The sequence below is a fragment of the Rhinoraja longicauda genome, chromosome 9, assembly GCF_053455715.1.
Source record: "Rhinoraja longicauda isolate Sanriku21f chromosome 9, sRhiLon1.1, whole genome shotgun sequence".
NCBI classification, from domain to species: Eukaryota; Metazoa; Chordata; class Chondrichthyes; order Rajiformes; family Arhynchobatidae; genus Rhinoraja; species Rhinoraja longicauda.
The window spans coordinates 12,975,096-12,998,704 of record NC_135961.1 but is presented as its reverse complement, the minus strand read 5'-3'; the positions used below and the strand labels follow the sequence as shown (position 1 = coordinate 12,998,704).

Sequence of the window (23,609 nt, the reverse complement as noted above, 5' to 3'; positions counted from 1 at the left end):
CCTCCCCCTTGCACCATTTTTCAAGCCACGTATTCATATGAAATATCCTCCTATTCCTACTCTGACTAGCACGTGGCACTGGTAGTAATCCAGAGATTATTACCTTTGAGGTCCTACTTTTTAGTTTATCTCCTAGCTCTCTAAATTCACCTTGTAGGACCTCATCCCGTTTTTTACCTAAATCGTTGGTGCCAACGTGCACCACGACAACTGGCTGCTCACCCTCCCCCTTCAGAATGTCCTGCAGCATGTAGTACATCCGTCAAAGAGAACGCTTACAATTCCTTGGTCAGGCCCAAACTGGGGTATTATGGAGCTGTATGGGATCCTTTCAACAAAAACAACAAGATCACCCTGGAGAAAGTACAACGCCGAGCAGCTCGCTTTGTATGTAATGACTACAAGCTCAAATCAAGCGTGAATAATGTGCTCTTCTCTCGGATGGGATACCCTAGAGCTCCGCAGAATCAGGCTTAGACATTGGAATTTACAAGGAGATTCACAAAATTACGCCATCAAATCTTCCGTCATCCCAGAGCACCAACTGCCATGAAACAAGTCAAAATAACGCTCCCTACATCATCAACTTGCTAAATTTCGATAAACTTTGCTACCAATATTCCCTTTACCCAAGGACGATAAGGGAATGGAATATGTTACCACCCAACACACACGTGCTGCTCCCGATGGTCAGTCATTTAAAAAGGGGATTGAGCAACTAGATCTCCTCAACTTAGTCAAAAAGGCCCACTTCAAAATTTAATCACTACTCTACTCACTCCGACCTGCGCGATATAACCACTTATGAGGTGTTTGTGCAGTAATCAACCAGAACCAGAACCATTGATAGCTAATTGTCCATGTATATGACAAACAGTAAGGGTGCCAGCACAGATCCTAGTAGTACATCAGCTCTGGGGATTTATACACCTATAAGCCTGGTAATGTTGACAATATGTCCTCCTTTTGAATGATATATTCTGACATTTCACTGATATCTGCCACCCTGAATTCCCCAGCTACAATGTCATTCTTTTCAGTGAATGCAGATGAGGAATATTCATCGCTCACCTACATCCTCTGACTCCAGGCACAAATTTCCATTTTATTCTTAATGGGACCTACTCTTTCCCTGAATACCCTCTTGTCCTGAAAAACCTAAACCATTTTACATGTATATTTTCTTAATCATGCCATGCCAGTGACATTTCACGCCTCCTTCTCTTTCCAACTCTTAATATCCCTTGACATCCAAGTTACCATGCATTTGCTATCTGTACTTTTTATCCTTATGAGACACATTCATCCCTAACCAATTTCACTTTTGAATTACTCCCACTTTTATGATCTGCCTGCAAGTAACTGCTCCTATTTTACTTTTGGCAGGTTCTCTCTAATCTCATTGAAATCGACCTTTGCCATCATTTCAGGATTTTAACTTCCAGCCTGTTCTTATCCTTTTCCATCACTATCTATCTCCAAAATGCTCTCCCATGACTCTCCTTGAACCAGCCCATCTCCATTCCTTATGATTAGATCTATACTTCATTTTCTCGAGAAGGGCTATCTGCGTACTGTCTCATAATACTTTTCCAATGCATTTCAATAATTTTGTTCCCTCTGGACTTTTCACAATGAAGCATTCTCAATTAATATTGGAGAATCAATGACTCTATAAGATTGGAGATGTTGAAATCCCTCTATAACACTATTACTCTTACACGTCTCTGTGATTTGTCTATGCATCAGCACTTCCATGTACCGTTCACTGTTAAGAGATCTTTGGCCAAACGATGCGATCAAGTCATATAAGTTTATTGTCATCTTCACCAGGGTGCAATGAAATCCCCACTTCACATGAAGCTTAGAATAAACAATAAATACAATAAGTATGCAATAAATATGATGAATGCAAGAACAGCAGCATGGTGCAAAAACTGCAGTGTAAACTGAAGTTGAACGTAAAAAATAAAATCAACAACGGAATAACCATAGAGGCATTTTTTTAGAGACTTTTAGATGGGCACATTGATGTGCAGGGAATGGATGGCCCTGGATTATGTGCACACAGATGAGTTGGTCTTGGCATCATGTTTGGCACAGACCTTGTCGACCAAAGGGCCTATTCTTGTGCTGTACTGTTCTATGTAACCAAATGAAGAGGAATTAAGAGTATGTGGCAACTCCTCTGGGAAAGTAGTTGTGAAAGAGGTAATTGGCTCAGGAGTTTGATAGCCTTGGGGGAAAAAGCTGTTCTAAATTCTGGACAACCAAGCTCCTGTATTTTCTCACAGAAAGTAGAAGAGGAAAAAGGTGAATAGCCAGGGTGGTAGGCATCCACTTACTTCCACCCTTCCTGAAGCAACATACTGTGACGATAGACTGAATGAAAGAAAGCAACTGTGGTGGACCAGGCTGTATTCACCACTCTCTGCAGGTTCAGCCAGTCAAGAACACAGCAATTGTTCAACCAGGCTGAGATGCATTCCATCAAAATACTGTCAACAGCGCATTTATAAAAGCTGGAGAGAATCCGTTTGGACATGAAATATCTTCTCGGACGCCAAAGAAAATAAATATAGAATGGAATAATTTATTGTCACATGTGACTAGGCACGATGAGATTTATTGCTTGCATACCCAATGTATACAAAAAGCAGCCACTTACGTCGCTGACAAAGTTACAAAGTACGCCGGCACCGCCTTTTGTTCCCTCCCCACAGCGAATCCCCCCCACACTGGGTCCCCATTGTCCTTTGTTCCCCCCACCCCCCTCCCCAAATGTCCATTGTTCTTCCCCTCCCCCCCTCACGGCGGTTCCCCCACGCCGGGTCCTCCATTGTTCTTCTCCCCCCCCCCAGGGCGGTTCCCACATGCCGGGTCCTCCATTGTTCTTCCCCTCCCCCCCTCACGGCGGTTCCCCCATGCTGGGTCCTCCATTGTTCTTCCCCTCCCCCCCTCATGGCGGTTCCCCCATGCCGGGTCCTCCATTGTTCTTCCCCTCCCCCCCTCAGGGCGGTTCCCCCACGCCGGGTTCTCCATTGATCTTCCCCTCCCCCCCTCAGGGCGGTTCCCACATGCCGGGTTCTCCATTGTTCTTCCCCCCACCCCCCAGGGCGGTTCCCCCATGCCGGGTCCTCCATTGTTCTTCCCCTCCCCCTCATGGAGGTCCTCCACGCTCTCATCGACCACGGGTCGACCTGCAAGACATCTCCGCCGCCGAGGGCCCATCATCGTGAGGCTTCACTGCTGCCGCCGTTTCACCGCCGCCGAGGTCTCACTGCTGTCGACGCCCCACTTCACGCCTCCATGGTGCTGACTGGGGCCCTAGCCGTGGGCTACATCGTCCGCTCCACTGACCTGGACACCGACCCGCGAGGATCAGCTCCTCCGTCCAATCCGCAAGTAGAAGCCAGGCTTCTACGCGGCGATCCGGGAGGCATCGAGACCGCGGCGCCTCGATAAAGGCCTCCGGCCGCGTTCCCGGTCCGCAATCACAGCCCGTCGGGAAGCTTTCTGGCCATGCGGCTAAGGCCCAATAGGTTGCTGCAGAGCTTTCTTGATCACCAGATCTGTGTGGTTAAATTTCTGGTGATATATATGCCAAGAAAGGTGAAGATGACAGCCATCTCTTTAGCAGCCCCATTGATAATTATAGAGTTGTGTACAACCATTCCCACCCCTTCCTGGCTTTCTTAAGTCAACACCTCACTTGAAGCACCTTCTAATATACTTGCTCATTATTGTCGTAAAGGACTCCTTAATTAATATTGCAATGCTAGTTTTCCTTTTGTACTTCCCCAACGACACCAAAAGGGTCGATCTCTTTGAATGTTTAGCTCCCATATCTCTGTGATGGCAAAAATATCATATTCCCATGCTCTAAATAACACGCTAAGTTCATTTGCCTTATGAGTCAGACTCCTTGCATTAAAGTAGATGCAACTCTGCTTTGTATTTTATTTTCATTCCCTTTGTTACGTCCATGTTTTTCTAAATACTTTTCTGCTGATGTTCCAGTAGCATCTGGTGATAGTATTGTAGAAAGGTAATTGGGAACAGTTGTTCTTCATATTGGTAATTTATTTTAGTCACCTGGATATATTATAACCTAATTTAATGCCCCACATCTGCCCAGATAGGACTAGTAATTGCAGTAAGCAAGACGCACAATATCTAGGAACTTTCTAGGTTTCTGTTGCTCAATAGGACCCTTAGTACACAGACCCACTGAAATTGTTGATTTTGTTTTATTCACATTTTCTGTCCTGTTATGTCTGATTTCCGTGAATTTTAATTGAGGATCTTGTTAAATTGAATCCCATGAGCTGTCTTAAATATTTCACTAAATGAGCAGCTTCCCAAGCGTGGATTAGTTGATGGCCTTTCAGGATCAAACACAATGATCCCATTCTGTTAGAATTGAAAGTGGGTCAGTTGGAGATGGGGTCGGGTTTCAAGTGAGTGTTGTTATTCTATGGGATCATGCTTACTCGGTTCAAGCCTCTGCTAACACATAGAGCCAGCAGACAGATAGGATTCTCAACTACATGGACCAATGAATTGAGATGTCATTGAGATGAATAGTAGAGATCTAATGTAATAAACTGAATAGGGTGTAAAGAAGATTTATGAGGATGTTGCCAGGACGTGAGGGCCTGAACTCTCGGAAGAGGTTGAGCAGGCGAGGGCTTTATTCCTTGGAGCGTAGAAGGATGAGGGGTGATCTTATAGAGATGTACAAAACCATGAGAGGAATAGATCAGGTAAATGCACAAAGTCTTTTCCCCAGAGTCGTGGAATCAAGAACCAGAGGACAAAGGTTTAAGGTGAGGGGAGAAATATTTAATAGGAGCCTGAGGGGAAACTTTTACACAAAGGGTGGTAGGTATCTGGAACATAGAAACATAGAAAATAGGTGCAGGAGTAGGCCATTCGGTCCTTCGAGCCTGCACCGCCATGCAATATGATCATGGCTGATCATCCAGCTCAATAGCCTGTACCTGCCTTCTCTCCATACCCCCTGATCCCTTTAGCAAAAAGAGCCACATCTAACTCCCTCTTAAATATAATAATAATAATAATAATAATATTTTATTTATATAGCGCTTTTCATATACTCAAAGACGCTTTACAGAGATTTTGAGAACATAGGGAAATTAATAAATAGATAAATAAGTAAATAAATAAATGAACAGAGAAAGGAGACAGTAGGTGAGGTGACCTTCAGTGGTTGAAGGCAGTACTGAACAGGTGAGACTTCAGCGATGTTTTGAATGTGGTGAGTGTGGGGGAGTCTCTAACGGTTTGGGGTAGTGAGTTCCATAGGGTGGGAGCAGCGATGGAGAAAGCCCTGTCCCCCCAGGATCTGAGTTTAGTCCGGATGTGGGGGGATAGGAGATTGGCAGCGGCAGAGCGGAGGGTGCAGGTGGGAGTGTGCCTGTGGAGGAGGTCGGTCAGGTAGGATGGGGCCAGGTTATGGAGGGCTTTGTAGGTTATGAGGAGGATTTTGTACTGGATTCTCTGGGGGATGGGGAGCCAGTGGAGTTTATAAAGGACGGGGGTGATATGGTCACGGATCGAGGTGTGTGTGAGTAGACGGGCAGCGGAGTTTTGAATGTATTGAAGTTTATTGATGATTTTTGAGGGTGCGCCATAGAGGAGGCTGTTGCAGTAGTCCAGACGGGAGGTGATGAAGGCGTGGATGAGGGTTTCTGCAGCTGTGGAGGAGAGGGATGGACGGAGACAGGCAATGTTTTTGAGGTGGAAGAAGGCTGTCTTTGTGATGTGTTTGATGTGTTTGTCGAAGGAGAGGGTTTGATCAAGGATGATTCCAAGATTCCGGATGTGAGGTGAGGTGGATACTGGGAGACCATCAATGTTGAGGATGAAGTTTAGCCAAATATAGCCAATGAACTGGCCTGAACTACCTTCTGTGGCAGAGAATTCCACAGACTCACCACTCTCTGTGTGAAGAAATGTTTTCTCATCTCGGTCCTAAAAGACTTCCCCCTTATCCTTAAGCTGTGACCCCTGGTTCTGGACTCCCCCAACATCGGGAACAATCTTCCCGCATCTAGCCTCTCCAACCCCTTAAGAATTTTATATGTTTCTATAAGATCCCCCCTCAGTCTTCTAAATTCCAGCGAGTACAAGCCCAGTCTATCCAGTCTTTCCTCATATGTAAGTCCCGCTATCCCAGGGATCAATCTGGTGAACCTTCTCTGGCAAAGGCGGTAATTGAGGCAGGTACTATCACAATGTTTAAAAAACATTTGGACAGGTACATGGACCGGAAAGGTTTTGTGGGATGTGGGCAAATGTGGGACTCGTATAGATGGAACAGGTTGGTCGGCATGAGCAAGTTGGGCCGAAGGGCCTGTTTCCACTCTGTATGATTCAGTGACTATAACACAGACCACCTGCCATTTGGCTGATCTGTTGTCATACCAATCCACATATTTAATTTTTAAGATTTACAATTAAAATATATTGTCAACGTCTGCTTCAACTTCACAGCTTGATGTGAATTTTGATGATTCATCACTGGCATTGTGAACGAGACGTAAACATTCATCGTTTCCCGTTGTTCTAGTGAGCCACAGGGTAGATGGCGAGGTCAGAACCACAGCTGCTTGCCATCAGGGTCTAACATTCACTTCAAAACAAAACCCAGTATACACTGCAGACTTTTATGAATAATGCTCCAAGGGTAGATAAAATACAATTTACATAATTTGTTACTTTTAGATAAACTAGTTGCATACTCAAAAATAAAAGGCATTTTTATTTTATTTGTTTGTTACCACGATCTCTGTGTTTGGTAGCAACAGTGGTAACTTGCGTGCACCATTTGACTACAGTGTGAAGTGGAAAGACTTGGATTCTTTACTTCTATTGGCCTTGTGGGATTGGAAGACTCTGGGGAAATGCTAAACCAATACAAAGCACTTCCCTTGAGGGGTGCAAAAAAATAGGAAGGTGATTTATCCCTTCTCTGTCTCACGCACATTCAGGCATTGCCATAGAAATACTGGATGTCTACTTCTCCACACTGTCAGATGAGGAAATGCAGGTAGATCAACAAAGTCAGCAAAACCAAACAGCTACGACGTGCATCAGCCTCTGCAGGGAAAGCATTCCTTTATTCGTCCCACACCGGGGAAATTTACAGTGTTTCAGCAGCAAAGTGGATAGCAAGAGAGCAAGAGATCATTCATTATAAATAAAAGATACATAAATTGTCATCAGTTTTCTGTGTGTTCTTAGCTGTTATTGTTGACTCGTCTGCTGGGAGCAGTGCTGGTTGTGCAGTCTCACAGCATTAACGCAGCATTAATTGCGCTTCAGTGCGGGATAACGAGAGTTTTAATTTCATCTGTCATGTGCAAAATGTTTTGCAGTTCAGGCCTAAAGCATTAGCCTTCACTGATTGGCTTTGTACACTGTATCATTGCTGAGGCGTGAAAGACAATTTCAGGGAAGTGTTCCGCAGCGGTGAGGGAAGGTGGGGCACAGGTTGGGTTGGGTTGTTGGACTGGGACTTTGGATAATGGCCTGGTATTTGAGAGAAGTAGTTGGATTGGTGCTGGGGCACTGAGAGAGACTGCTGGATTGGGACCAGACAAGTGACAAGAACACAGGAAAATAGCAACAGGAATAGGCCACATGGCCCCTCAAGCCTGTTCCACCATTCACCATGACCATAGATGATCTTCCCCAGCTTTCAACTTTTCCTGTGTGCTGGATACCATAACCATTAATTCCCAGATATGTATTCAATAATGTATCTGTCTCTACTTTAAATACATCAAATGATCTCCGCAATCTTCCTTTTGTATCCTCTGCAAAAATAAATTTATTTGCACCATTGAAGAGACCAGCCCCTTACAGCCATGTCAGCTGTTGTGCGGTGTTGCGTGCGATTGGGTGGGTGTGTGCAGGCTGTGGGTCATGAGATGGCAGAGGTGCAACCAGAAAAGTGGGTGGCAGGACTGAAGATGTGCCCATTAATAATGAACTGAAAGTGGATCTTCTTGGGTTCCAAGCACCAGACTGTGTCAGTTGATCGGCATCTAATTAAATTGTGTGGCTGCTGAGCAAGCGTTGCAATTAAAAGCTGATTGTTGTTCTGACGTTGCCTAATGGCAGGCATGACTCAGAAGAATGTGCACTGATTTTTTTCCGCTGGTGCTGGTCGAGAGGAATGCATGGGAAATTACATTAATCAGTGTATGTCTGAAAAGGCAGTTGCATCTTCTACGTGACTCGAGACTGGATGCATCTGATGAAATTTATGGGAGTTTATTTGAAATTTATTCAGCTTGAAAATCATTGCAATCCTCCTCCATGCTGCAATCTTAATGCATGAAAAATACAGGAAAGAAAACAATACATTTTCTAGGGTTTCATTCAGAAATAGTCTTGAATTGTTCTGCTGGTTGACACACATGGCAATATTCTGGCACTGCATAAAAATAATGTAACTATGCATTCACTATGTATGTGATCATTAGGTACTGATCAGTACAGATCTCCTTTCCATGACCACGGGCTCAATACTAAGGTTGAAGATCATTTTACAATAGTTATTGGTTTTAAAGCTTTATTTGCACATCTGATCATTGAATATTCTTCATCTGAGATGAAAAAAAAAAGTATTTGAAAGAGCAATTTATTGACGCAACAAAATCAATGAAAATGTGATATTTGCTGCTATTCTTTTCAGGTTCACACCTGTCTTTTAATCCCTGGCCTTTGTTCAACAATCTACCTATCAACCCCCCCCCCCCCCCCCCCCCCCCCACACCTATTACCTTTTACCACCCATGCTCAGGCCTGCCCCTCCTCTGTTCTAGCTTTCTTCCCCCCCCCCCCCACCTCCTCCCGCACTGTCTGAAGAAGGGTCTCAACCCAAAACATCACCTATCCATGTTCTCCAGAGATGCTCCCTGACCCACTGTTATTCCTGAATTTTGTGCCTGCCTTTGGTATCAACCAGCATCTGCAGTTCCTTGTATGTGTTTGCAAGCTTTTGCAATTGACACCCACGTGTTAAAAGTGTTTGATCTGCATTTTGCATAAGTAAAAAATAGATGAGTGGAATTAAAATGATCTGAATTCACATTTTGACCTGAGGCACACTCCTCTTACTCCTCTTACTGCTCTTACTGTTTGCCTATGTGGGCTGGTGATCCCAAACTTAAACAATCGACAATAGGTGCAGGAGTAGGCCCTTCGAGCCACCACCACCATTCAATGTGATCATGGCTGATCATTCTCAATCAGTACCCCGTTCATGCCTTCACCCCATACCCCCTGACTCCGCTATCCTTAAGAGCTCTATCTAGCTCTCTCTTGAATGCATTCAGAGAATTGGCCTTCACTGCCTTCTGAGGCAGAGAATTCCACAGATTTACAACTCTCTGACTGAAAAGGTTTTTCCTCATCTCCGTTCTAAATGGCCTACCCCTTATTCTTAAACTGCGGCCCCTGGTTTTGGACTGCCCCAACATTAGGAACATGTTTCCTGCCTCTAACGTGTCCAACCCCTTAATAATCTTATATGTTTCGATAAGATCCCCTCTCATCTGCCTAAATTCCAGTGTATACAAGCCTAGTCGCTCCAGTCTTTCAACATATGATAGTCCCGCCATTCCGGGAATTAACCTAGTAAACCTACGCTGCACGGGTCCGTCGAGAGGATCGAGAGTTACAAATTGGTCAGGAGGAGCCAGGTTGAGTTTTATGTTATATCTAGTCTCATGTTATATTTAGTATACTGGTGACAGTCATTTCTGTTCCCGTGCCGGAAATTCAAAAGTTTTGAATTTATCTTTCTCTTTTTTCCACAGCTGGCACAACATATATCTTTAGTCGAGGTGGTGGACTAATCATTTACACATGGCCCCCAAATGACAGACCAAGCACCAGAGCAGACAGACTAGCTGTGGGCTTTGACACGCATGTAAAAGACGCCATTTTGGTGCGTGTAGACAGCTCTGCTGGCCTTGGAGACTACCTACAGCTTCACATTGTAAGTAATTGATTGCAAATTGAAAATGGTTTGTTCTACACAGCAAAAATCTCAACAAGATTTTTTTTTTTTTGCTTTTGTTTTGAATTGGTTTATATTGTTAACAATGATGTCAGATTTAAATGCAAGTCTTACTGTGTGTATGCTGCAGTGTTTGGGAACTAAGAGTAGGATGATTTAGTGGAAGTACTCACCTTCCTTGTGCAAATCTCGGTAGTTTCTTTGATACTTGCTTTTGAACAATGTTAGAATCTTCAGCTGAAGCAATGCACTCGGCAACCTCAAAGCAAATTTTCTAATTCACTAAACCCTGCTATAAATTAAAAATCAATTTTTTTTTTTGTGAGATCGAAGTGAATCTTAAGTTAATTTGAGGCTATGTGAGACCTTGAATGTCTGAGGTAGGTACCATCAGTGCCACACGAAGCAGCACAACTCACACTGTAACTCACATTTTGGTTGCTTATTCATCGTAAAAAATAAGTATAATGTAGATTAAATTCTCTCAATATTTGATGCTGTAAGAAAATCAGAGTAGATACATGTTAAATGTAAGTATTCAAAGCCGATGTGAAATAACTAATCTGCTTGCAAGCTGTTTTATTAAATTCTAATGGTTTAATTCTATAGATAACCTGACTGAAGTCAATGATCGACTTCACAAAGAATACTTGATATTGAAATCTGTCACGTCAACTAGTTGTCCAAATTAGATTTTTAAAACCTTTGTTGAGATATTTGTGATTTGACAGAGGCCGAGAATCCACTAAATATTAGGAAATTGCAGAGCCTCACTGATGTGACTTTGTTTTTCCACAAATATTGATAATTTACCTTGTCCATTAGAAATCAGAATCTTGTCAATACTAAGACATTGTTCAGCAGTTAAGATTTAGTGCCACTTGTATTATCTGTTCTGACATGCTGAAGTATGATTATGAAATCAGCTTGGCCATTCAGGAATCAACTGGTGAAAATGAACTTCTGGGCAGGAGTAGAACATTAAAAAAAATTTTTAAGTCAAATATTAAATAAATGGAGTGATAACTAATTGCATGTATTGCCATAATTCATACTGTTATTTTCTTATTTAAGTTGGGAATTAGTTCTTCTTATCATATCATCACAATTCCTTAACCACATGTGTTTTACTGTAAAACATATTCAAAAATGGTCAAACTAATCATTCAGTTCGTAAGCATCAAATGAACAGATAAATGTCCACACCCTGTAAATATATAGTAACAATTTTGTGGTTTTGAAGTTGGTATTAACTTGGAGATAACAATCAGATGCATGAGTAGGAAAGAACTGCAGATGCTGGTTTAAATCGAAGATAGACACAAAATGCTGGAGTAACTCAGCAGGTCAGGCAGCATCTCTGGAGAGAAGGAATGGGTGAAGTTTCGGGTCGAGACCCTTCTTCAAACTGATGTCAGGGAAGAGGGCGGGACAAAGATAGAATATAGTCGGAGACAATAACACGAGTGGGAGAACTGGAAAGGGGGAGGGGATGGAGAGAGAAAGCAAGGACTATCTGAAGTTAGAGAAGTCAATGTTCATCCTGCTGGGGTGTAAACCACCCAAGCGAAATATGAAGTGCTGTTTCTCCAATTTGCGCTGGGCCTCATTCTGACAACGGAGGAGGCCCAGGCCAGAAAGGTCAGATTGGAAATGGGAGGGGGAGTTGAAGTGCTGGGCCACCGGGAGATCAGGTAAGTTAAGACAGACTGAGCGGAGGTGTTCAGCGAAATGCATGATCTCAATATAAAGTACAGCACCACAATTGTCAAAGGTAGACAAAATATGCTGGAGTAACTCAGCGGGTCAGGCAGCAACTCCGGAGAGAAGGAATGGGTGACTTTTCGGGTGGAGACCCTTCTTCACACTGGAGTCTGAAGAAGGGTCTTGACCGAAACGTCACCCATTCTTTCTCTCCAGAGATGCTGCCTGACCCGCTAAGTTACTCCAGCATTTTTTGTCTACCTTCGATTTATACCAGCATCTGCAGTTTTTTCCTAACCATAATTGTCAAGGCATGTACATGTGCACAATGCATTTGAGTTATACAAAATGAAAATGTCTCTTCGATAAGAACAATAAGTTAATGCAGGACTGAATGCAAAAAATATAGAAAAAACTTATAAAGCAGTTTTTCCGAAAGTTGTGCGGGCTAAATCGCAAATGGTTTATTTGTTACTTAAAAAAAAAAGCACACAAATGTCAAATATAATTTCCTCCTATGGTCAGCCACAGTAAGAAAAATGCATAATGGATTTGATAAGACATGCATGGGTGATTAATGCATGGAATTTCCATCACTGTTTGCCAATAAAGGTATTAATTTTACTGATAGTGAATTCTTTATAGAGTCTGAAGAAGGGTCTTGACCCAAAACGTCACCCATTCCTTCTCTCCAGAGATGCTGCCTGTTCTGGCTGAGTTACTCCAGCATTTTGTGTCTACCTTTTGTTATTTTAGGAAATTGATAATACTGACCTTATGCAGCACCTCCGTTGTCTTGCTTGGCAGTGGTAGAGATGGTTTGCTGTATGATCGCTGGATAAAGAAGTATCAGGTTAACTCTCTGCCATAAGTATTACCTTCAAATTTTGGTATTGTCACTAAGATATATATTAGGTAAGACATGATTTAAAGGAGGAAAAATCATGTTACTTTTCCTTCCTAGTGTTCAATATGTTTATGATAGATTCCAGCTACTTTATAGCAGTTGCAGACCAATGCCACCATGTATCCCATGATTTGGCATACATTGGCAATTCCATGCACAGAAATAACCAGCAGGCTTGGTCATTTATGGCTTTGCTAAAGAATAGGATGGAGTGTTATGCTGAGGCTCTATAAAGTGCTGGTCAAGCCGCATTTGGAATATGTTGAACCATTTTGGGTGCCTTATCTGAGGAAGGATGTGCTGGCTTTGGAAAAGGTCCAGAGGAGGTTTACAAGAATGATCCCAGGAATGAGTAGGTTAACCTATGATGAGTGTTTGTTGGCACTGGGCCTGTACTCGCTGAAGTTTAGAAGAATGAGGGGGGACCTCATTGAAACATACAGAATAGTGAAAGCTTGGATAGGGTGGATGTGGAGAGGATGTTTCCACTGGAGGGAGAGTCTAGGACTAGAGGTCAAAGCCTCAGAATTAAAGAACGTTCTTTTAGGAAGGAGATGAGGAGGAATTTCTTTAGTCAGAGGATGGTGAATTTGTGGAATTCTTTGCCACAGAAGGCTGTGGGAGGCCATTAGTGAATACATTTAAGGCAGAGATAGACAGATTCTTGATTAGTACAGGTGTCAGAGGTTATGGGGAGAAGGCAGGAGAATGGGGTTAGGAGGGAGAGACAGATCAGCCATGTTTGAATGGCAGAGTAGACTTGATGGGCCGATTGGCATAATTCTGCTATGATCACTTATGATCTTATGAATTTGTCACAGCAGCATCTGATCTTGTCCCCTTGATGGTTACTGGGTGATAAAAATGAAGAAGCTATCCATCTCTAACCCCGATGCCGATTCGCAAACTCTTTTGAGGCCTTGGAAATATGGGTGAAAATAGAACTAATAAACCAAAGGGAATTCATCTTTTTTAGAAGCATGTTTGTTCCATTTGCCCGCATGATGCATTTAATTTTTTTAAAGTTGTGCTATTCTTCACGTTATTTATAGATCTACATGTTTTTTAAACTTGTTTTTTATAAGCGGACAGAACAATCAATAACTCCTTTAATGTCCACTTTGCGATTTTTAAATCATAATGCGTGTTTCTTGGTGTCACAATGCCAAAGAAAATGAATTGGACAATTATTGATGAATGTGAATATTAGGTTAAAATATTATTTTAGGCATTGTGTTTAAAAAGGTGAAATAAACAAAATTTTCTTCAGTATTTCGATTGAAAATAGTTTTATCTTGCAATACTCTAAACCGTAAATTTGTTGGTGCTTTCTTTAAAATCCAATTATCAATGTTCTGGTCAAATTTATGGAAGTAAAGAAATGGCCAATAATTGTACTCTTGTGCTTGCAAAACTAGTGATCTGATTAATGATCTAACAATACGATGCATCATTTAAATTATTCCTGTGCCATTTAATTGCATGCATTTGTGTCTCTATCTGCAACCTGCCACACTTGGACAACATTAACTCCCTTGTACTGCTATCATGGGAGACTAATGTTGTTTGGTTTTGCTTTTGTTTCTCTCCATGGAGCAATTCATGTGAGCATTCTCAGTGATGTTTTCCTGTTCTTTAATTGCGTGTGCCTCTGCAAAACACCTGGCCCTAGAATTTCCACTCGTATCATCTGCGTAATCGGGATAAAAATGCCTAAATCAGCACAAAAGATTGTGGAAATTACATCTTAAGTTGCATAAGGTGTAAATCCTGTGATCTTCAGTATTAGTTTAAAAATTATTTTGGTCACAGTCGGCTCAACCAACAAAACTAATCACGTAGCCAATTGAGGAAATGGGGATGAGGCAGAATGCTAATTCAAAGCCGGTTCTCAATTTGCATTACTATTCTAAAGTAGAGCACATGGTTTAAATATCTTTACATATTAATGCACAAAGAAACTAGTTAGTATACTCTAATGAAATGCAAATAGTTTTAAAAGATAGTTTCAGTGAATTCCAATTAAGATGAGTCTCATTAAAACCTTATTTGTGTGATTACCAAACTGTATTAATAAAACAAAGATAAGTTCAGTGGTGTTGAGAGAACCTGTTTACAATGGTGATCATGCAGGTATTTTCACCAGCTTTTTGTGTCTATGTTCAGTCTTGAATTACGTTGGTGTTAATCAATATCCTCAAGGATAAGATCCCCAGAAATTTTAAAATTGATCAGTTCAGTGGTCTGAACTATTAATTTTGTTCCAGTTGAATAATTCTGAAATGAATGGAAAGGTTTAATTGCATTTTAAAGTTTTTTTAAAATTGCATCTCGAACCTTTAAATTTGATATTTTTTTATGTTTTCTTTTTAAAAAACCCAATTGACACGTTGTTTTCACAGCAGCTAACACGTTGTGAGCTTATTCATCCTGACACTACAAGTAGTTAAATGGTTGAAACTTTCAATTTATTCCTCTGTATAAAGGCCTTTTCAGCCGTGACAAACATGTCAAATGGTTTTTTTTTTCTAGAAAGTGCTTGCAAATAATCTACCTCCTTCAATTGATAGCTTCAATCTCACGATTTTGGTGCAGGTTGATGAAAGTGTAGATGATATAAAAATACAAGAGACACGTGACTGCAGTTGCTGGAATCAGGAGCAAAAAATAATCAACTTGCTGGGGGAAATCAGCAGGTCAAATGGCATTTGTGGAGGGGAATGAGCAGGTGCTGTTTCAGACTGAGATGCTTCGTCTGGATTGAAAAATGGAGAAGAGATAGTCAAGGGAGGAGGGCACCCAAAGAGAGGAGTGGGTGGGGTTAAAGTTGAGTGAGAAGAAGTGGGGTACTGTGGGAAAGAATGGTGTGAGTCAGGGAACTGGGGTGAATAAAGCAAAAAGGAGGAGCAGGTTACCTGTATTTTGGAGAATTCAATGTTCGTGCCATAATGTCTTACACTACTGAGACAGAATATGAGGTGCTTTTCCTCGAGTTTACATTTGGCCTCACCACTGCAGTGGAGGTGGCGATGGAAAGATGGGTCGGTGTGGGAGTGAGGAAGGGAATTGAAATGGCTAACAATCAAGAATGCCAGATGGCCTTAAAGGATAAAGCCGTCGACTACTCAGCGCTTATCTCACCGAGAATCCACCACATCTGTTCAGAAGATTAGTTTTTCATTCCAGGGCTAGAGATATCCTCCTCCTTCAGTAAATACAATACAATACAATATATCTTTATTGTCATTGTACAGGGGTACAACGAGATTGGGAATGCGACTTCCATTCGATGCAATAAATTAATTAGCTAATCAGCATTAATTTAAACAACCCAATGAAACAAATTAGAACAGTTTTAAAACCGAATAAAGTGCAAGTAGATCTGTGCCGGTTCACTGTGCGATGTGACCATCCGGCTCAGCAGGACCGGTTCATAGCAGCTATGGCCCTGGGGTGAAGCTGTTCCTGAGTCTGGAGGTGCGGGCGTAGAAGGCCTTGTATCGTCTGCCCGATGGTAGAACTTCGAACAGACTGTTGCAGGGGTGTGAAGAGTCTTTGTGGATGCTGGTGGCTTTTCTGAGGCATCGTGTGTTGTAGATGCCCTCCAAGGCTGGTAGCTGTGTTCCGATAGTCCTCTGAGCTCTATGGACTACCCGCTGAAGAGCTTTCCTCTCTGCCTCCGTGCAGCTGAGATACCACACAGGGATGCCATGTGTTAGGATGCTCTCTATGGTGCAGCGGTAGAAGGTCGTCAGCAGCTGTTGCGGTAGACCAGACTTTTTCAGTGTTCTTAGGTAGAACAGTCGTTGCTGTGCCTTCTTGACCAGCGCAGCGGTGTTAGTGGACCATGTTAGGTCCTCTGAAATGTGAGTGCCAGAACCTTGAAGCTGGACGTCGCAGCTGCGGCTTGCCTGCAGTCCGTCTGTCTTTTGTGTTTTTTGTTGTTTTTGTATGAATTGTAGTTTTAATATGGTGTAGTGTTTGTATGTTATGTTTGGGGGGGGGGGGGTGTGGAGGGAACGGGAACTGTAAAATTCTCTCTCCCGAACGGAGACGCGACCTTTGTTTCTGTGTCGTGTCTCCGTTCCCGTTGCGGCCTACCACCGGCCATGCACCTGGGACCACCTGGGGCTCTGGTTCGCAGAGCCCGTGACCCGGACTCACCACCTGCGGCGCTGGCTGCCTGCGGATGCTGCGGGAGCGGCTGCGACTCGTCTCCGGAGGCTCCGGCGCGGGCCGCGTGGATGTCGGAAGCCCGCAGGCCCCTGGGTGGGGGCCGACATCGGGAGCTCCGGCAGCGGCAGAGGCAGCGTGTTCGCCCGCCCCGAATCGCGGGGTTTGGGTCGGCCCGCCGCGGACCTTTCACCGTCCGGCGCGGCCTGGAATAGGCCGCGGACCTTTCACCGTCCAACGGGGGCTTCAATATCGGGAGCCCCGACCGCCCCGACGTGGCAACTCCAACAGCCTGACTGCGGGAGAAGACGGCAGGGAAGAGAAAAAGACATTTTTGGCCTTCCATCACAGTGAGGAGGGACTGGAGGAGACTCACTGTGATGGATGTTTCTTTTTGTTTGGTGTTAGTTGTGATTGTATGTGTTATTGCATTTTTATTGATTATTCTTATTGGTCTTATTGTTTAACTGCGGGTAATGTTTCATTTCACTACACATTTATGTGTATGTGACAAATAAACGACTATTGACTATTGACTATTGACACTCTCTCCACACTGACCCCATTGATAAGGATCAATTGATAAGTATAAGTATTCCCCGTTGTGTGACCTACGACTGTGGGTACTCGGGACTACTGGTGATATGATGAAAGTCCCAGCGTGTAGCAAAGTCTGAAGTGTTGGCTGGTGAACTGACTGCCGTTGTCGGAAAGCACCTGATAGGGAGCCCCGTGGACAGAGAAGTGGCGTGACAGTTTCTGGGCTACTGCTGTGGAGGTGAGGCTCGGGAGTAGATCAATTTCAAACCATCCGGAGTACGAGTCGACTAAGACCAGGTATCGCTTGCCGTGCTAATCAAAAATGTCGGTTGCCAGGGTGGACCATGGGAGGTCAGGGACTGGGTGTGAGAGAAGTGGGTGCTTTGGTTGGTGTGGTGCTATGCCGTTGCACACTACACAGGACTCTACCTTCTCACGTATATAATCAGTCATTCCAGGCCAGAAGAACATGCTTTTCGCTCTTTGAATAGTCGCCTCTGCGCCTGGATGTCCCCCATGGACATTATCAAAGTATTTGCTGTGTAGTGAGGCAGGAATGACAGCTTTGTGGCCTTTTGCGATAATGCCATCTTGTAGTACCAGTTCATCACGAATGGCGACTGTCACATAAGTTTCCAAATGCGCATTGGCTGGTAATGTGTTTTAAAGAGCTGATATAGGCACTGACTGGAGGCGTGGGTTTGTATCCCACTTCTGACACCATGTTGATAATCTGTCCCATACACAGGAGTAACAACTCATAGTCTTTATTGTAACACAAGCGGAGGAAACACTACATGCTATGGTCTCCGTAGTCAGTATCGTCTGCTGTGAGACGGTGGAAGGCAGTTTACATAGTCCAGGTAGGGATGAAGATCTGGACTGGATCACATGTGGAATGTGCAGCATGCAAAATAAGTGCGGTGATAGATATAGTGAAGGCGACCTAATATGGTTGATCTACACCCACCACCTTCCAAGGACCCAAGCAGCCCTTCTCAATGAGGCAGATATTCACATGCACCTCTCTAACCTCGTCCATTGCATCAGGTCATTTCACCGTATCCTCTTCTACATCGGTTGGACCTAGTACGGACGAGGTGACCAAGTTACCAAGGACATCTCTGGCTGCCTGGATTTCCCATTTGTGAGCCATTTCAAATTTTCTCCCCATTCCCACACTGCCCTGCCTGTGCTTGACCTCCTCCAATGGCAGGGTGAAGCCAAAATGAAAACTATTGGAATAGCACCTCATATTCTACCTCAAAAGTCTACAACACAATGGCGTGTGAATTCTCTAATTTCAGATAATGTGGTCCCTCCACACCCCTAGGTTCTTCCACTAACAGCCTTCTTTCTCACAACACTCCACCTCCTCTCACTCAGCTTCATGTCCATGGGGTTCCCCTCCCCCCTCGGTTCTAATCTATCCATGCCACCGATTCTATTTGATGCCACACATCACCTGTCTTTCTCATCGGATTCCATCATTTGCAGCCTCTTTTACCTGCAGCGATCACATCCCAGCCTCTATTGTTATTTCCAACTCTCTCCTGTTATCCCCACCCCTCTCTTCCCCCACCTGACTCCATCCACTGATGCTCACGTGGATCCAGCTGTCACTTGCTAATTCCTGGACCACCCTCCTCACCTCATATACTGGCTCTACCCCCCCCCCCCCCACCCCCCCACTGAGACTGTTTGGCCTCAGTGCTGTGTTCCTCTAGCAATTTTTTTTGTTTTGTTCTTTGGCATCAAAATAATCGGATTAGGTCAATCTTTGATAACTGTTGATCAATGATGGAAAGATTGAGCTGCACCATAAAAATAAACTCAACCCTGAGCCAATCGGATCATCCTTAAAAATACTGCCTTTGCATTCTGACCTCCATACCTCAGGTCACATCAAAACCTTGCCTGAGGTATAAGCAAAACAAAGGTGATGCTACATCGTAGATTTAACAGATGCTCAAATCTGAGAGGTGATTAAAACCATTGAATATTTGTGCATTCAAACTGAAAATGCAAGATTGCATTATTGTTCCAAGAATGTGATAAATTATCTCTTTGAAAATGTGATTTTGAAGTAAATGTTATTGGAAATGGAATGATGTACAGGGAGTGATTTACAGTGAGCAGAAATCAGTTTATGTCGTGGGAGTATTTCATAATAAAGATCTAGTATTCCATGAATCAAATTTTTTTTCTCCAATTGTCCACATCATTTTCAGGCCTTTCTCTATAATAATCAATAATATGTCTATCAGCTATAATTTCATGGTTGATGACATTTCAAATTAAAAAGGAATGAAATGAGATGGAATGAAGGGAAGAGAAGAACCATAGGCCAAAGTGATAAATGAGGCTTTAATGGCATAGAAAATAAGATATCATAGAAGAGATAAATGTCCCGTCATTATAATTCAGGTGGAGGCATTAGAACATGGATCAGAGAACAGCGCAGCACAGGATGTTTGTGCTGACCATAATGCAAATTTAAACCAAGCTCATCAGCCCACACGTGGACTAAATTTGCCCTTTGCTGCCTGTTCATGTGCTGATCTAAATGACTTTTAAACAGTGTTGTTGTATCCGCTTACACCACCACCACTGGCAGCACTTACCACACTCTGTATAAAATTAAAAAAAATGCCCACACTCACCTTAAAATTAAGCCTGATAATTTCTCTGATATTTCCACCCTGAGACAAAGGTTCTGTACATGTAACCAATCTATTCCTCTCATCATTTTATATACTTCTATCAGGTCATGATTCAGCCTCCTCTCTGTCTGACAAAGCCTTCTGGAGCTCCTGGTTGCTGGCCATTTTTACTCCCTTTCTTATTCCCACTTCTGTCCTTGGCCTCCTCCACTGGCAGAATGAGAACACATTTAAACTGGAAAAACATCACCCCATATTTCTCTTGGTAACCTACAATTAAACTGCACGATCATTGAATTGTCCAATGTTCATGCAAGCCACCTTACTTCTCATTTCCCCTTCCCCCTTGTGCACATCTTTCTCTTATAACCCTGTTCCCCTTCCCTTCCACTTTCCACTCAATTCCAGCTCCTTCCGATTCCATCACTCATTTCCATTTTATCACCCTTCTTTATCCATTTCAATCAATATCCCTCCCTTTAGGTTTGCAGTTCTTTCCTCCTCCCTTCCTTATTAGACATCCTTCTGAGTCTATTTCACCTCCAGCTTTTGTCACCTCCACCTATCTGCCAATCGCCCCATATCATCTTGATCCACCTCACCAGGCTTTGCCCAGGCACTAACTATTTTCCAAGTTCCTCCCCCCACCCAATCAGTCTAAACAAGGGTCCAGACCCAAAACATATTCTGTCCATTTCCCTTCACAGATACCTCCAACAATTTGTTTTTTTCTCAATATCCTGGTAAAACCTTCCCACACCTTCTCCAAAGCCTCCACACCCTTCCTGAAATGCAACAACTGGACCTGCATACAATGGTCCAAATATCTGCATTTTTCTCCAATTAATTGTCTTGGTGTGTAATGTGAACGTAGGAAAAGTGGAGATTGAAATAGTTGTCAAAATGCAATTATAAGCTATAATTGCATTTTGAAAGACCAGAGTTGATGAGAGATAGTTAGCATAGTTTTGTGCTTGGGAGATTTGTGGCTCATGAATTTGATTGATTTTTTTGAAGAACTAACCAAGAAAGTTGATGAGGGCAGAGTAATCAAGACTTCAGCAAGGCCTTTGATAAAGTTCCCTCTGGTTGGCTGCTCTGGAGAGTTGGAATGCATGGGATTTAAAGGAGAGTTAATTACCTTGATGCAGAATTAGCTTCATGGGAGGAAGCTGAAGATGGTGGTGCAGGTAATAAAAAAACATTTAAAAGACTCTTGAACTGGAACATGGATAGGAAATGTTTAGTTATGGAGCAAACGCAGGAAAATGGGACCAGCTTAGATGGGCATCTTAGAGTTGGGCCAAAGAGCCAGCTTCCATCCTGTATGTCACTGATTCATAAATGTTTATAAAGTGTATATGCACAAAAGACAACAGCATGAATTGTTTTAGAACATTCCAATCCAACCATTCGACCATAATTGATAACTTCACTATCATGTACACTAAAAATTGGAACAAAAGCAGGGTCTCGACCCGAAACATCGCCCATTCCTTCTCTCCAGAGTTGCTGCCTGTCCCACTGAGTTACTCCAGCATTTTATGTCTACTTTCAAAAGATCACCTTGGGCTAATCTTTTGTTCAACACTGGATAATTTATTTTTTTCGGTAACATGGATTTCTAAAATTTGTGTTGAGATTTCATTTAAGAATGTCGCGGAGATGGGAATTTACCAGTCGAGTAATCAATACCTTTGTATGCATCGGTGAAAAAAAGTGAGCTGCTTGTGTTAGCTGCTGACTTCCCGGAAATTTCACGCTTATCTTCGTAGTTTTCCAGTGGGAAAACTGAACGAACTTGCACCACCAGTTGCAAGGGTCTTCTGCATCATAAATCCCATGATGTGAACAGGCTAGAACAATCCACAGCTGCAAACCAAGTGAATAAATCTTTGACAGCTGTCGAAGTCATATGCTCTGACTTAATCAGCCATCAAGCTGTGATGAATGTTTCAGACATTACATGCAGCCATTTCCCTCTTTAGTAATGAATATGGATACTCTCTTTGTTCCAGGTTCAACCTGTGGTTTCATCATTGTAGGTGATGAGAATTCTGACACAATTTCATTCAGTCATGCCATATTTTGTGCTGAGAGACACTTAGCCAAAGATGAGCATTTTGGGAATTTGAGATGCTAAGGCAGGAATTGCAATATATGTAGTCTTGATACTTAAAAGGCCCAGCAGCCAACAGCAGTGCAAGGGGAAGACTGCTGGAATATGGTGGGAGGTACAAAAAGAGGAACTGTGAGAATCATAGAGTGATACAGTGTGGAAACAGGCCCTTCGGCCTAACTTGCCCACACCGGGCAACATGTCCCATCTACACTAGTCCCATTTAAATCTATTGCTATTAAATCTTTTCCCCTTTACCCTGAACCTATGTCCTCTGGTCCTAGAGTCCCCCACTCTGGGCAAGAGACTCTGTGCATCTACCCAATCTATTCCTCTCATGATTTTATATAAGATCACCACTCATCCTCCTGCGCTCCAAGGAATAGTCCCAGCTTACTCAACCTCTCCTTATAGCTCACACTCTCTAGTCCTGGCAACATCCTCATAAAGCTTCTCTGAACCCTTTCAAACTTGACAAAATCTTTCCTATTACATGGTGCCCAGAACTGAACACAATATTCTAAAAGTGGTCTTACCGAAGTCTTATACAACTGCAACATGACCTCCCAACTTCTATACTCTATACTCTGACTGACGAAGCCCAATGTGCCAAAAGTCTTTTTGACCACCTTATCTACCTACGACTCGACCTTCAAGGAACCATGCATCTGCACTCCTAGATCCCTCTGCTCCACAACACTCCCCAGAGGCCTACCATTCACTGTGTAGTCCTGCCTTGTTAGACATCCCAAAATGCAACACCTCACACTTCTCTGTATTAAATTCCATCAACCATTCTGCAGCTCACCTGGCCAATCGATCCAGATCATGCTGCAATCTTTCACAACCATCTTCACTACCTACAAAACACCCACTTTTGTATCATCAACAAACTTGATAGTCCTGTCCTGTATGTTCTCATCCAAATCATTGATGTAGATGACAAACAGTTAAGTCTAGTGGAAGGTTGTTGCACTGAAATAAGTTACAAAATAAAGATAATGCGGTTGAATATTGGGTGAGTTGAAGTTTATGAAAGGTGAAGGTTAAAAGACCAGCAGGAAAATATTAGAATGGTCGAGATGTTACAAGTGCATTTTAATAGATTCTGAACTGGAGGTGGATAAAATAATTTGGAACTTCCTTTTGATTTGTTTATTATCTTTGCTGGATAAATTAACTTGAGAATAGTGGTTTTGTTCATTGAGACTGCATGCTGCTAATGAATAATTAAGTTCCATGGGAAGGAAATTAAGTTCCTAATGATAGGAATGTTAACATTATTTAGAAACAAAGAAACATAGAAAATAGGTGCAGGAGTAGGCCATTCGGCCCTTCGAGCCTGCACCGCCATTCAATATGATCATGGCTGATCATCCAGCTCAGTAACCTGTACCTGCCTTCTCTCCATACCCCCTGATCCCTTTAGCAAAAAGGGCCACATCT

General features: G+C 42.9%; 1 protein-coding gene across 30 annotated transcripts in view; it reads left to right on the top strand.

The window, feature by feature from the left end:
• Positions 1-23,609, top strand: part of nrxn1a (neurexin 1a) — a 1,341,442-nt gene that overhangs the window by 1,000,704 nt on the left and 317,129 nt on the right. For all 30 annotated transcript variants that reach the window (XM_078404791.1, XM_078404790.1, XM_078404793.1 and 27 more), the window contains one exon: positions 9,855-10,036. In XM_078404791.1, coding sequence (XP_078260917.1) covers positions 9,855-10,036 — 182 coding nt within the window. The remainder of the gene's footprint in view (positions 1-9,854; positions 10,037-23,609) is intronic.